This window comes from Protomyctophum bolini (genome assembly GCF_963924005.1).
Source record: "Protomyctophum bolini genome assembly, chromosome: 9".
In the NCBI taxonomy this organism is placed as follows: Eukaryota; Metazoa; Chordata; class Actinopteri; order Myctophiformes; family Myctophidae; genus Protomyctophum; species Protomyctophum bolini.
The window spans coordinates 18,372,139-18,386,545 of record NC_137870.1 but is presented as its reverse complement, the minus strand read 5'-3'; the positions used below and the strand labels follow the sequence as shown (position 1 = coordinate 18,386,545).

Below are 14,407 nucleotides of genomic sequence, written 5' to 3'. Positions count from 1 at the left end.
CCCCCCTTTAATGTCTCACCGAGGTGCACTTCTCTTCATGTGAAGGTTATTTTCCTGGGTGACAGTTGGGTTCCCATACTTAATAACTACAAGAATAACCCTTGCTTCCCTCACACATCTGTTCGCCACTCCCCTGCTAATAGATCCTTCATCTGCAGGCCCTGCAGTGTTGTTGTTCATCTGCGCACGTTGTCCCCTCGGAACCTGGCCCCGAGCCAGAGGTGTGCTGCTACCGTAGCTCTTGTGACAGACGTTTCAACGCTATAATACCCTCTTCACTTGGCGTGAGGCAATGATTAAATTGTGCGATGGCCGGCACATTACACAACAGATGCTCATGAACGCCTCCGCCTCCAAGAAAGGGGACTGTTCTGAGATTGAAAGTTAACTACTACCATATCTCTTAAATACGCAGTACAAATACAAAAAAAAAAAAAACATGAGCATCAGGTATTATGATTATATACTAGGAGGAAGATTACTTTAAAAAAGGAGTGAAAATTACCTCGTGCATGAGTTTAACTCTGTTAAACCCATCAAGAAAGATGTTGATTTTGTAGACATCTTTCTTTCATAATGTCCCATAACTCTGTGTTTTGTCCCAAATGGGCTGCTGTAGTTGCCGATTTACTGTTAAACACACTGTGCATGCTCTGTCTTTCACCTGTACCACTCGTTCTTGGATATAATGACATCAGATTAAGGTAAGAAAATGGCTATAGTCCGGAATTCTCCTTTAACACCCTACTTGATCACACTAACGCATCAAAAGTATCAGACCCACAAGCACTGAACGTAGCGCGAAACGGTGCGTTGCGAGGTTGTAGATCTGCTGTCGACACTGAATCATACAGAACTAAACTGCAAGCTGTCCAGCTATTGCAGTACAAAGGCATGATCAAACTTAAGAGGGTTCTGATCGCCGGGACCGCAGGGCAAATCTGCCATCAATCCACTCTGTCCTTTGAACACATCATCAAATCCCACAAATAAAATAATTCAACCTGCTTTTCATCTCCAGAACCTCTATAGACTCTTGATCTCTTGTTCTTTTCTAGCTGCACTCAGCTACTGACACTTAAATGAGATGAGATGTTTTTTTTTCTCCACCCTGCCTTGATGATACCGAGACGGCAACCACCAACTATGGGACGATTCTGAAAATTTCACATCACAATATTATTGTGGCCAAAATGATTGCGATTAACAATATTATCACGATATACAGTATGCTTAAAGGAATAGGATAAGTCGTCCTTTAAAACTCTTAAAATGCCACTTTTGTTAACCCCTTGCAGCCCATATAGGCAAGACAAGACCTAGCAGTTTTGCCCTTTCGCCCATACCCGAGGTGGGGTTGGCAAAAGGGCCAACCCCACCTCGGTTTGCATGTTCTCCCCGTGTCCCCTAGGGTAGGTATACCCTCACAAAAACCATGCAGTAATGCTGGTCTCTAAACTGCCTCCCCCTGGCCAGCCGGGGCGCCTGATGGAAGGGAAAGGAACTGGTTGGAATAATGTGTTCCTTCCACACGCTACGTCCAACCGGGGAAACTCCCCCCGTCAGGTGAAAAGAAGCAGCTTGCACTCCTCATGCATAGAAGGAAGCATGAGGTCAGTCCGCTACCCTCCCCAGGTTGGCAGAGGAAGTGTAGCGCCCAGGATTACATTAGATAATTGACACTGGGTGGAAAAAATGGGTTGCAAAAGGAAAAGATTGTTTCTAAAGTGCATACGACGGAAGTCCCGCCCCTAGACACCATGCATTAGGATTCTTTATGTTTGATTTTTTGTTATTCTTAGAGCAAAAAAAAATGATAACACCTACCATCCCATCACTACAGAACCAACCTCACGGGGGGAAAAGACTCAAAACTAAAGTCTGTACAACAGACTTTACATTTCTCAACTCAAGTGAGTGCAGCTGGGTGTGAACTAATGGCATCATCTGTACATGCATGCAATAAAGATTGTCATTAATAACCAAAGCGGTTTCCCTTCACGCTTTACTAAACCCAGCGTGGGGAAGCCTCGTCCATCAGCTGGCCTTTATCACCTTAATAATTTCTGACAGATATTCCGCAAGCAAAAAAAAAAAGAAGAGGCAAGGGAAGGTATTTAATGAATGGCAAACTGTGTGATCATTTAACTCACACTCCTCTAGCAGGTAGGGTAGGTTATCAGTGGCCATTTAAGTAGCACATATCAGTGATTCTAAGAACCGCGTTTTAATTGCTAGGGCCCCAAAGTTTGATACTGTCGCTGTTGGGTGGAAACCTTGTATGTCCCAAACCGTTAGTTTTCAGAAAATGAATGAATGAATGAATGAATGAATGAATGAATGTATGAATGAATGAATGAATGAATGAAACAAACCTGTGTTTCAAATGGATCTTAACCACTTTCAATTCATGACAAAAAAAAATCTGAAGTAGCAAAAATGTGCAGATCGATTGGCTATTTTCTCAATTTTATCTCCCATGGGACCCACTCCACTGTACAATATTCAGTGTTCATTTAGCTCTGAGAGTGTACACTATTATAGTGACAACCCTTTAAGGGTCCATTCGGTTCATAACTATCAACCATTAAAGCTGGGGACCCTGTGCGACCTCCTCAAGGACCCCCTGGGGGTGTCTCAACACAAAGGCTTAAAGTGAAACCCGTTTGTTGGATCCCACTGATTGGTGCACGGGATTTATAGCACGCTGTGGTTAAGTGCTTGGTTCAGTTGTTTTTACTTGCATTTCAAAGCCTCGATCGATGCTTTAAAGCTCACAGGGCATGTCACATGTGTGGTTTTCCACTAAAGTATCTATGTATTGAATGCTAACATACAGTACAATACAGTACAGTACACTAAAGTACAGCTGCCTATTGTGCTATGCTGCGTTTGGAGGTCAACATTGCTTTCCGCATGGTTCTCAAACCTTTTGTCGTGCCAAGGACCCTCAAATATATGTAAATTATTTGGCCACGGACTGAAAATATGTTATGTCCCCAGAGACCCCCCTTTGAGAAGCACTGTTTTAGAGCACATAATATCAATACTGGTGTTACCATGAGTTACATGACCTGCAGGTCAGCAGCATAATTATGTAACTCATGGTTAAATCGGCAGTATGAATTTCTTTTTTCATCAATACATTTTAAATTTGTCCAATCTGTATGGTAGAGAATGTTAATATCAGAAAAAGAACCACCATCAGTTCCAATGCAAATTATTGACAAAGTTTCAAGCCAAGGCTCTGCATCAGTTTGACCTGATGACCTTGACTCGAAATGTCGTCAATAAATTGCATTGAAACTGATTTTCTTCTTTTTCTGGTGTCACTTTCCAACCCCTCAACTAAGTGATGTGCGCCGTAGTCTATTAAAGTTAGAGAAGGTTAATATAACTTGGGTGGTTGTATTTTGTCTCTATGAGCACCTGAGCATGTCGGGTTTCAGTGGGTTTCAGTGTAGCAATGGAAATTCAAAACAGCGACAAAGTTACATCCTCCTATCGGCATTTAAAGCCTGGGTAGAAACGGGCACGAAGGAGAATTTATACCTGTAACTTTTGGCCCCTGGAACCTTTAGGCGAAGGCCGGAAGGAAGCAGCCTGTACTCAGAGTTAGAGCTGAGGTGATGGGAGTTGTCCGTACGAATGGACTTGGCTTACTTAAGCACCTGGTTTTTAAAGACATGATCCAGGCTACTGAAATTCACTCCGGCTATCTTTGAGGCCGTTCTCACGATCCTACCAAGGTGGTTTTTGTCCTTTATGTTCAGGTTTCCGTACCAGCAAATGATGGAGAAGGAAATAATTGACTCAATAAATGCAGTTTCATTAGAGATTTGTCGACCTGAAATTTGGCGAGCCTCCTCAAACAAAAGAGGCAAGATGACCAGTTCATGTGATTTGTAATGTAATTTGGGAATGTTATTGCTTTTGTACTTTAGATTAGAGCTTCTCGCATGTCCTTTTTGTAAATGATAGTTTTTATTAGGTAGATATTTGTATAGAAAGATCTAACCAGGGACAGGGGTTGCAAATTATCCTCGGCTATGAGCCCCAATGCAACGGTTTCATGTTTTCATAACTTCACACGTTTTTTTTAAACGTATAACTGCCTCGACTAGCCATTGCACCAACTCAGCCCCGGTCTGATTCGGTTTTGCGCCCAATGCGAGATTATTAGCGGTCGTCCCGCACATGCGAGCGCACATGCAGAGCACTCGTTGAAAACCACTGATGTAGATGAATGGAAAGAGTGTGTGAAGGTGTACTGTGTATGTGTTAGTATCAGCAGGATCAGACAATGACAGAGAAATAATCTTGAAAATAAAAGTGGTTTATACAGTAGGCCTACTGTTTTACTTTCTCTCAGTGAATAAAAACAACTACCGCAGCTTAGTGTCCGGATATTTGGACATGTTTGGCAAAGTTTATAGGACGGTTCTATACTATACCCTTGTGGAGGATTTAATCAAATAAAACGTATGAGATTCGAATAGCCTATTGATAACAAAACAGTGCTGTTCAATACTCTCTTATTATCATCTCTCTTCACTCTAGTCTTGAAGACAGCGTGCCAGGACAACCAGTGTATTCCAGACATACCTTTATTTGGTCGGACCAGACGAGGGATCGATGTGCTTGCCGAATATAAACAACGCCATGTGTAGTGGACCCATGTCTTTATTCGACCCCTACTGACCTGGCGCCATAGGCGGGGAACTGTCTCGCCTGCCCCAAAGACCAGGCCTGCACTAGCTAACAGGAATCCTTAATAAAAATGTAATCAAATCAACCAAATCAACCTTACCTCCCAGGAGATGACCAGTTCATGCCGCCGTCCGTTCCCTCCACTGACGTTAGCCGGCGCCACCGCGGGTACTGTAGACCACAAAGAGTCAGTTGGCTTTTTTTGCCACACCAAAGAGAACTTTGACAAACTCTGAAACCCTCTGAAACTGTAGAGGAATATTATACAGTTTTCAGTCTGCTGTACTAATAAAAAGCAAGGCTTTTGTACACCTACAGGCGACAGGTGCATAGGAGAGGGTAAGGTGCCCAACAATGAAAAAGGAACAAACACCCGCACACTGTCTTCAAATGCAGTGACCAACTTTTAATAGGGAAACGGCAACGTTTCGGCCTATGCGGCCTACATCAGGCTATCTTTATGATAGCCTAAAGATGGCCTGATGAAGGTTGAAACGTTGTTGACTTTAAAAGTCAGTCTGCTGTACTAGCATGTTAAAAAGAAAAGAAAAAATCCTCAATCTACCGACCGACCAACCCATACAAAAGTAAAGAAATCCTGACCTACCTACCTACGGTGGGACCATTAGATCTCTCTCTCTCTCTTATATATCGCCTATGTCGGGTGGAAACCTCTAGCCTGTCCAAAACTGTTACTTTTCCGGATTCAAATTAAATCAAAAGTACCAGATTTACAAAATCGAGCTTGCAGTTCTGCTACTTTTGATGATTTGTGTGACTCTGTAGTATGATCAGGTAGGGCATTCATTTATGAAAATATAAATATATGTAGATAAGAGGTTTCTGCCGACAACCGTGATATACAGTACAGTACAGTACAGTACAGTAGCCGGCTCAATATACATTTTACACTTTCAGACTGAGGTTTATTAGCAATGTTGTGGCCAATTAAAAATTTCAAATAATTGAGAAGTGTGTTTTTATACAAGTTTGTATACAAAATATGGATCAGTATAGGCCTACTTATCAATTATTTTATAAAATTAGCCATATTTTTAATATAATTTATTAAATTGATTGGATCCATTAGGCTTAAGTGTCGTGTCTGAATTTCCGAGTTTAAGCTAACGCTCAGGATTGTTCTCACGACAGGGTTAAGACGACGGAAGGACCGAAATAATATGCTGCTCAGTCGGTGAACCCCGTTTTACCGTTTCAGCAGACTGCATGGGTGAGCAGGAACTGCTATTAGACGAGAGCAATTAGTCTGTTAATTACGCTGAGGAGATAGGACAGATTAAATAAGCCACTTCCCTGTGACCGTCGACCTTTGTAATTATGATATTTCACCAGACGAGGGAAAATGAGCGAGCCGCGTGAGTCAGACAGCTCGCTGTACGCCGTCACACCGGGGGTTTCTGTTGGCCATGAATAGTCAGTGGCGGACGGTAACTGGGTACATTTCGTTGCCGTCAGGGCAAAAACCTTTTGGGCTGTATTTAGCGTGTCTTAAGTACCAGGTCTTATTACTTAACTTAAGACCTGGAGGCGTGGTCAATGCTCTTTGGCCACTCAGAATAGCCAAATGGCATTGATCACGCCAGGTCTTAAGTTAAGTAATAAGACCTGGTACTTAAGACATGCAAAATACAGCCCTTTATCTCCATATTTAAACTTTTTCTCATAATTAACTCCCTCCTTGATCATACTAACTACAGCATCACACACAAACATCAAAAGTAGCAGATCCGCAAGTCGATGTGCTACTTTTTATACATTTCTTATTTTAATCCTGAAAAGTACGTTTTGGACATAATGAGGTTTCCACTTTCACATTTCAGAGGCAAATGCACTTTTGACACCTACATTTCTATAGGAAATGTACATTATGGATAAACCACTCAAACTCCATTTCAATTAAAGTGAACATTGCAAATCTACAAGCACACAACATGTTACAATGCTACACGTCTCATATTCAAGTCTCATATTTTTACTGTTATTCATATATACTTAATATTTTAATTGTTTTAGCAAAATATCTATATTTCAGTAGAGCAATGCATTGGTACTAAAAAGAAAACAATGTTTTGTCGTAGCCGAGTAATTTTAAGCAGGCGTATACAGTATGTCTAGTTTGTCAACCTATAAGATGAGGGCGAGAAGCGACCTCGCCGTAAAGGGTGAAGATCCAGTCTTCTCCATGTACAGTATGGCTACGTGATCTTCATGTACGGAGACGGCCATATATGGTGGCGTGACTTGTCACGAAGCGTGATGTCACAAGGCGTGACCATATATGGGGCATGATGACACGAGACGTGACTATATGGAGCGTGATGTCATGAGGCGTGACCATATACTGTATGGAGGCCGCCCGAAAATGCAGGTGGTTTTCATAGTAAACTGCAACCTACAGTAGAAATAAAATAATATATTTCTAATATTCTGACTCAAGTAGGCCTACCGGAGTCGAGTATACTCTGTCCAGCCAGCCACTGTAAATAGTTTGTTTTTCTGTCCTGTCTTTGTGGCTGGCCTCTTTAGCATGAGGCGCTAAACTTGTCATAATTCATGTAAGCAGCTTATTTCTCGACGTCCTCTCCTCCCAATTAAAGTGAAACGGGTTAACAAGGGCGATGCGGCGGCCACGGGGCCCTGCAGCATCTTTCTCTGTTGCTGATGCATGCAGGCAGTGGCTGTGTAAGCTCTGCAGCTGCAATAAATCACCAGGCTTTGGAAGGTCCCTGTGACGCGCCAGGCAACAAGAGGCCAGCTGGGGGCTTATGGGAGGAGGCGCATATGTTTTTGTGAGGATCTTGTGTGTCTTCTGAAAATAGCAGATCTACAGGCTTGTAGAACAAAGTAACTTAATAACTAAAGTTATAATCATAGTGGAGTAAAAAGAAAAGTACAATATTTGTAGAATTGTATAGTGCAAAAGACAAAAGTACAGTAGCCTACTTGAGTAAATCAACTCTGTCGGGCGGAAATGTCATACGTCAAACACTGTTACTTTTCAAGATTCAAATTCACAGCAAAAGTAGCAGATCTACAAGCTCAAAACTACTTGAGCTCTCCTACCCTTGAGCGACCTCAAGGTTTCTGCCTGGCAGTGACGAAATGTAGGCCAGTGGTTCTCAAAATGGGGTCCGGGGACCCCCAGGGGTCCTCAGCTAAATGATTGTTAGGAACCAAATGGACTGCAACTCTGAGTATACAAATGGAACCAAACATTGATTTTACATTATAAATTGGTGGCCCAGAGTTAGAAATGGCATTAAATGGGAGTCCGTAGACTAATGCAGGTCGAACTGGGGGTCCTTGAAATTAAAATAGTTGAGAGTCGCTGCTAGAGCCATAAAGATATTCTCTTATGGAGGTCCCAGTCCCTGGCATAACTTTTCAAATGCAGGCTAATGAGTGTCAATTTGGGGGTCCTTGACATAAAAAGTTTGTGAACCACTGATGTAGGCTACTTAGTTCCTTTCCACCACCGATGGAGAGAGTACAAGGAGATATTTTACCGGCTTCTTTGGTTCTAACCGCTCTGGAGGGCGTGCTGGGGTCTCCCGTCCCGATGGCGTTGCTCGCCACCACTCTGAACTCGTACTCCACCCAGGGGTTGAGCTGCACTGCCATGGCTGACTCCATGTTCCCTGTGACTGGCTCTGGGTCTGTGGGGGGACGGAAAGGGCAAGGTTGTGACAAAAACAAATTATCTCCACAAATTCAAGGCCTCACAGCAGGGTGAGTAAATGATAGGAACAAAAAGTTATTTTGGGGGTACTCAAAGGTGTACTTTTGAGTAAAAGTAAAGTATTGATGTTTTTGAAAGATTCTACTTTAGTATACAAACAGTATAAAATAGAACAGTAGTGGTTAGATTTTGTATTAATAATCTCAATCTGCAATCTAACTAGAGAACTAAAAGTAGTATGTGTACTTAGTTACTTTCCACCACTGGGGAAGGTGTTTATTTACTATTTATATATATTTATATTGGGGCCACAGACCCCATAACTCTGAGAGCATATACACTCACACTGTGTATCACTTACCCTACCTTTAAGGCATGGGGGGGGGGGGTTCATTGTATTATAATACACATATTCAGTATTCACGCAGCTGGTGTGAATTTGTGCCACGTGTTATGAAAGTATTAAGGATTGCTCTTCCGGCAGATTAGCGTGTCTAATCTGGCCTCTCTCCGGGGCCGCTGTAATCAGGCTGGGTCAATATTAGCCCCTACAACAATAAACAAACATTAGCGACGTTAGGCCAGACATTCAATGAATCAACACGGCGCACAGCTCACCGCCTTATCGCTGGATGCAGAGCAGCTCTTATGGCTGCTCAGTCAAGCTTGTTGCTCTCCAAACATTGACCCGTTTACCTCACTCATGTTAACCACTTAAGAGTAAGAGCTGCTATATACTTAGTGAAAACTGACCTGCGTTGGCATTGTACTTTTTTTGTTGATCAAAACTCCAGCCCAGGGGGGCAATCGTAGCACCCATTAGTAACAGAATTGTAACAGACCACTAGGAGGCGAGCCCAACTTGTTTGCGACAGTTTTATATACCCTTATATAATACCTAACACCATGCCAAAAATCTAAAACTTCTCACCAAGAGCATAATTGTTGTGATTTTTTTGAGGGGCGCCCATGTCCAGCTTTGAGGGTTTGTGTAAACACGAATATTGAACACACAATCATTGAATGCCATTGACAATGAATGGCCAATTTGAGTGTGTGCGCAAACTCGAACATTGAATGCCATTGACAATGAATGGCCAGTTTTAAGTGTTTGTGCAAACACACACACATTGAATCCCATTGACATTTACCTGGGTAGCATCATCTTCTGATACTTTCCTGTACCGTCACCGCGTAGTGTTTTGTTTCATAAGTGAGAACGTGATAAAATAGGCTGCAGCTGTTGATCCCTTGATGATCTGCTGCTGCTGCCCGCTGAGCACACGGTAAAGATACCAAGGATTGAACAGTGATGTCACTGTTATGCTACGCAACACGGAAGTAACACAAAGCCATTTATAAATCACAGTCATATATCATAGAGACATATACCTGCCAGAAGAGTAGGCTATACAATACAAAGGGTGAAAGGCCTGCATTTGCATTCCAATGGCAGGGTGATTGAGGGTCGCGCTCTATGCACAACGGCAAATCCACTGCCCACTAATAGTTCTCAGGTCTGGTGCGTGTCCTCTCATTTTTCTCAGTCCTGTTTTCAAATGTATTTGATACAACGGGAAAACTTGGGATTCCCTTCTCGCGAACCAGTGGCACATGTCCCGCGGACTGGCACCGGTCCGCAGACCAGTGGTTGGGAACCTCTGCTGTAGCTCATACCTCACAGGAGTCTAATTTTGTTTCATCAAATGAGACGGTGTTAAACAGTGAGGAACCAAACCATCACTGTCGGATGGAAACCTTGTAGGTACACAACTGGTACTTTTCAGGAAATGTAACTACAGTGTTCCAATGGATCAAATGTAGTTCATATTTAGTCACAAGCTTTTATTAATACTTTTCATTGGTTCAATATTTATATATAAAACACACATGTGGCAAATTTCAATAGAAGCTAAAATAGCAGAAGTTCACAGCACGTCGCTTCTGTGACCTATTAAGAACTATTGTGACACTGTAGTATGACAAAGTACAGTAGGTCATTAAATGATACGTAGCTTGCAGAGTTAGTTCAGTCAGATATACTTGAGGGTGCTCTAGGGCACATACATAATTTTTTATACTCAAGGGGTTGCTGCATTACTATGTGGGTGTATTCAGTATGTGCAAGAACCTGTCATTCGCTGATATGGCAGTCAGCTGACCAATTGGGCAGGCTACTTAAGCTCACTAGACTGCATGCTCTTCCTGCCATCCTTCTGCTTATGGTTCCTTGTTATTATGTGATGTTTGCTCCCACCACCACCCCAGCACCACCGATGGGCTCTGTTATTTCTGTTCCCCATGGGGGGTTGTAATTGTATATCTATCTCCCTGCTCTTAATGTTTAATGAATGTTTGATTGTGCCGAGCAGGGAGAAAAATGTAGCAGAGCCGAAGACCAAGATAAAATATTATATGCACACTTGTATTCTCATTCTACAATAAATATTGGTTAAATCTATTTGTGAGTTATCTGACTGAACTTATTAAAAAAAAACAAAAAAACAGTAAAAAGTTGAAATATGGAGATATGAGGTTTCTTATGACAGCGAGGAAAAGGAAGCATGCACATAGTAATTTATCTATCCATGGGAACAAGCCATTAGCAACCCCACAAACTCCATTATTCTCGCACAGTATATGCATTACACATCATCTGGAGACAAACTGGCATTCTTTGACACTAAATGATAATAATAGATAAACAAAAAAACAAATACATACAAACAAACAAACGAGCATCGAGGGTGAAAGATTATTGGATGAACGAAGACTTTCGTCTCTGTCGGGTGGAAACTATTCATTTTCAGAATTAAAATTCCAAAATTCCAAAAGTAGCAGACCTACGAGCTCATATGGATCTGCTACTTTTGATGCTTTGTGTGCCGCTATACGTAGGTAGTTAATTTACATTTACTTAAGTATGGAGATAAGAGGTTTCTGCCTGTCTAAGCTTTGAGAGGGCTCTGAATAGCATTCAAACTGGGGATGCACGATATAATCGGTAGCATAATCGGAATCGGCCTAGTGAGAAGGGGTTGCGGGCCTGTAGATTATTACCTGTTCTGACGGTCTGCCAGCCTAGTGAGAAGGGGCTGCGGGCCTGTAGATTATATGTGCTGATTGGGCTGTGGTTGTCCAGCCCGGCTGTCCACGACAGCGTGGCAGACATGTCTGTGATCTCCTCCACGATCACCACTCCAGGGGGGCCGGGGGGACCTGCGGCGGAAAACAGACGAAATGTTAAGTGGTGTTATTTATATAGCGCCTTCATCCAAAGCACTGTACAATGTGCATTACATTCATACACATAACTCCAGCATCAGTGTTGTGCGGAAAGCCCTTACTCAAGTAAAATACAAGACTTTTACTTGTAACAGAATATTTCTACATTGTGGTATTGCTACTTTTACAATTGGAGTGCATCTTCTACCGCTTGGGGGTAAAGAGACAAACCAGACAAATTAAATGCAAGACACGGCCGTGCACAAATGCCCCGGGAGAGAGGAGAACAACCCAGAACAACACAAACGCAATCTCCTCAGGTGCTTCCAATGAAACCACCAAAGAGCTGGCGCTCGGCTGCCATGCTATCGCCACGCATCGCCGCTATTAGCCGAGTGCATAGGGCCCGAAAATGACGGTCCCACGCCTCGTGATCTGGGCAAAAACCTTGTATCTCCATATATTGTATATCTTTTTCCTCATACAAAACAATGTCGTGTAAAAGCAGCAAAAATAGCAGATCTACAATAGCTACAATAGCTCTGCTAATTTTGAATTTGAAGACTGAAAAAGATTATTGACATACAAGGTTTCCACCCGACAGCGACCCAAAGAAAACTTACCTTAACAGCACCAGACCACGATTTGGGTCCGACACGGTTCAACCGGCCAAGAAATTCACGCTGATTTAAGCCCCGCGTCAAAGCTATTTATTTAGTATTGTTTCCAGAGGCAGTTTGCCGGCTCCACCGAGCATGACCGTTGTAATGCTATAGACCTGTGCCTATACTTGCCGAACATATGTTTACCTCAGCCTTAAGAGGTAAATGGAATCTAAAAGTGCAGCATTGCATCTGAAGAATCCAGGGGAACAGATGTAAATGAAAAAAGCCAGCTGCTGGCATGCTCAATGAAAACCAACAGCCTGTGTCCAGAAGAAGGGAACAACAATGATTTAGAAGGTTGTGCTGAAAAGGTACATTTGGACATTGACATGCATTTTTGTGTCACTATCGGTGGTGGACACTAAACTCCAGTGCTTGAGTCAAAGTATAGGATAGTATACAGAGAGAATAACAGATGGGCACTTCAGGAGAGACTACCCAAATACAATTCTGGAGCACTCGACTGGCGACAGGCGTGACTTAATAATAATAGGGCTTACATGGTTACTTCATAAAGCACTTTTTCCCCCATCCTAGAAATATAGTGGAGTCAAAAGTAAAACATTTGTATTTGAAATGTAGTGGTGTGAATGAAAGTCAGAAGTAGATGGTTGCTTTTCAGAATTCAAAATCAAAAATAGCAAAAGTAGCAGATCGACAACCAGTAATTTGATCAACTTAAAATATGGAGACAAGAGATTACTGCCCAAAAACAGACATATTACTGTCCACCACTGGTCACTACAGGAATGAAACCCTGCTTTGAGTCCATCAAACAGACATATTACTGTCCACCACTGGTCACTACAGGAATGAAACCCTGCTTTGAGTCCATCAAACAGACATATTACTGTCCACCACTGGTCACTACAGGAATGAAACCCTGCTTTGAGTCCATCAAACAGACATATTACTGTCCACCACTGGTCACTACAGGAATGAAACCCTGCTTTGAGTCCATCAAACAGACATATTACTGTCCACCACTGGTCACTACAGGAATGAAACCCTGCTTTGAGTCCATCAAACAGACATATTACTGTCCACCACTGGTCACTACAGGAATGAAACCCTGCTTTGAGTCCATCAAACAGACATATTACTGTCCACCACTGGTCACTACAGGAATGAAACCCTGCTTTGAGTCCATCAAACAGACATATTACTGTCCACCACTGGTCACTACAGGAATGAAACCCTGCTTTGAGTCCATCAAAGCACCATCAAATAAGTGTCCAGATCTTTGGAGTTAAAACTCTGCTCAGTCAACAGTCATTAGGTCTCTCAAGCCATGCAGAAATGAGTTTGTGCCATACTGAAATTACCTAGCTCCGCTGAGCTCAATTTGCGCCGATATTGATGGTTCGCGCCAATAAAACACTTAATCCCATACAAATGACATCCCTGGGAATAGATTAATACGCAACGAGTTGCATGTGTGTGCGCCCATGCGAGAGAGAACACCAAGAAGAATGTGGAAACTATACCGCTTTTTAATCTAATGAGGCGTCCAAATGGGACTCTTCAAAAAGAGCTGATGCGTTTTCCCATTCATTTCCACCTGGAAACCTTGAAAAAGGAATACAGATGCCTGGCGCTTGGAGGGGAGAAATTCAGATGCGTTTTTTTTCTTCCCCCGTATGATCCTGGACCATCAAATGGAGATAAACTGAGGATTCTAAGGAGCAGCGGAAATGGGCCTGGTATAGATTCAGTCATAAGCACGTACTGTAGGCTACTGTGCTGCCAGTGATATGGTAATTCACCAATGGTGATTTTAAGAATTCGACTTTGAATACCTAAACGTAGTCGAATAATCGTGGGATATTAATAATCGGCCTTGTAATTCTGTGTTGCTAGTCTTGAACACAATGGGTGAGTAAGGGTTAACTACTAAAAACATAAAAAACAGATCCATGGACTACTTACAATAACATGCAGAAACTGTGTATCTCCATTTCAACTTTGTGTTTTGTTTGTTCATTTCTCCATACATTAATTCCCTACTTCGTCATACTACAATAGCCACAAGGCGCTTCCAGGTTTTATAAATATTTAACAAATTGAAATTATTAACAAAAGCTTGACACTAAATAACTACATTGGA

The 14,407-nt window shown here is 42.3% G+C and overlaps 1 protein-coding gene across 1 annotated transcript in view; it reads right to left on the bottom strand.

Annotated features, from left to right (window-relative positions):
• cntn5 (contactin 5) overlaps nucleotides 1–14,407 on the bottom strand; it is a 229,839-nt gene that overhangs the window by 13,681 nt on the left and 201,751 nt on the right. The window contains exons 16-18 of the mRNA XM_080772412.1: nucleotides 11,471–11,629; nucleotides 8,238–8,387; nucleotides 4,811–4,881 (exon numbers count right to left, since the gene is read on the bottom strand). Coding sequence (XP_080628538.1) covers nucleotides 4,811–4,881; nucleotides 8,238–8,387; nucleotides 11,471–11,629 — 380 coding nt within the window. The remainder of the gene's footprint in view (nucleotides 1–4,810; nucleotides 4,882–8,237; nucleotides 8,388–11,470; nucleotides 11,630–14,407) is intronic.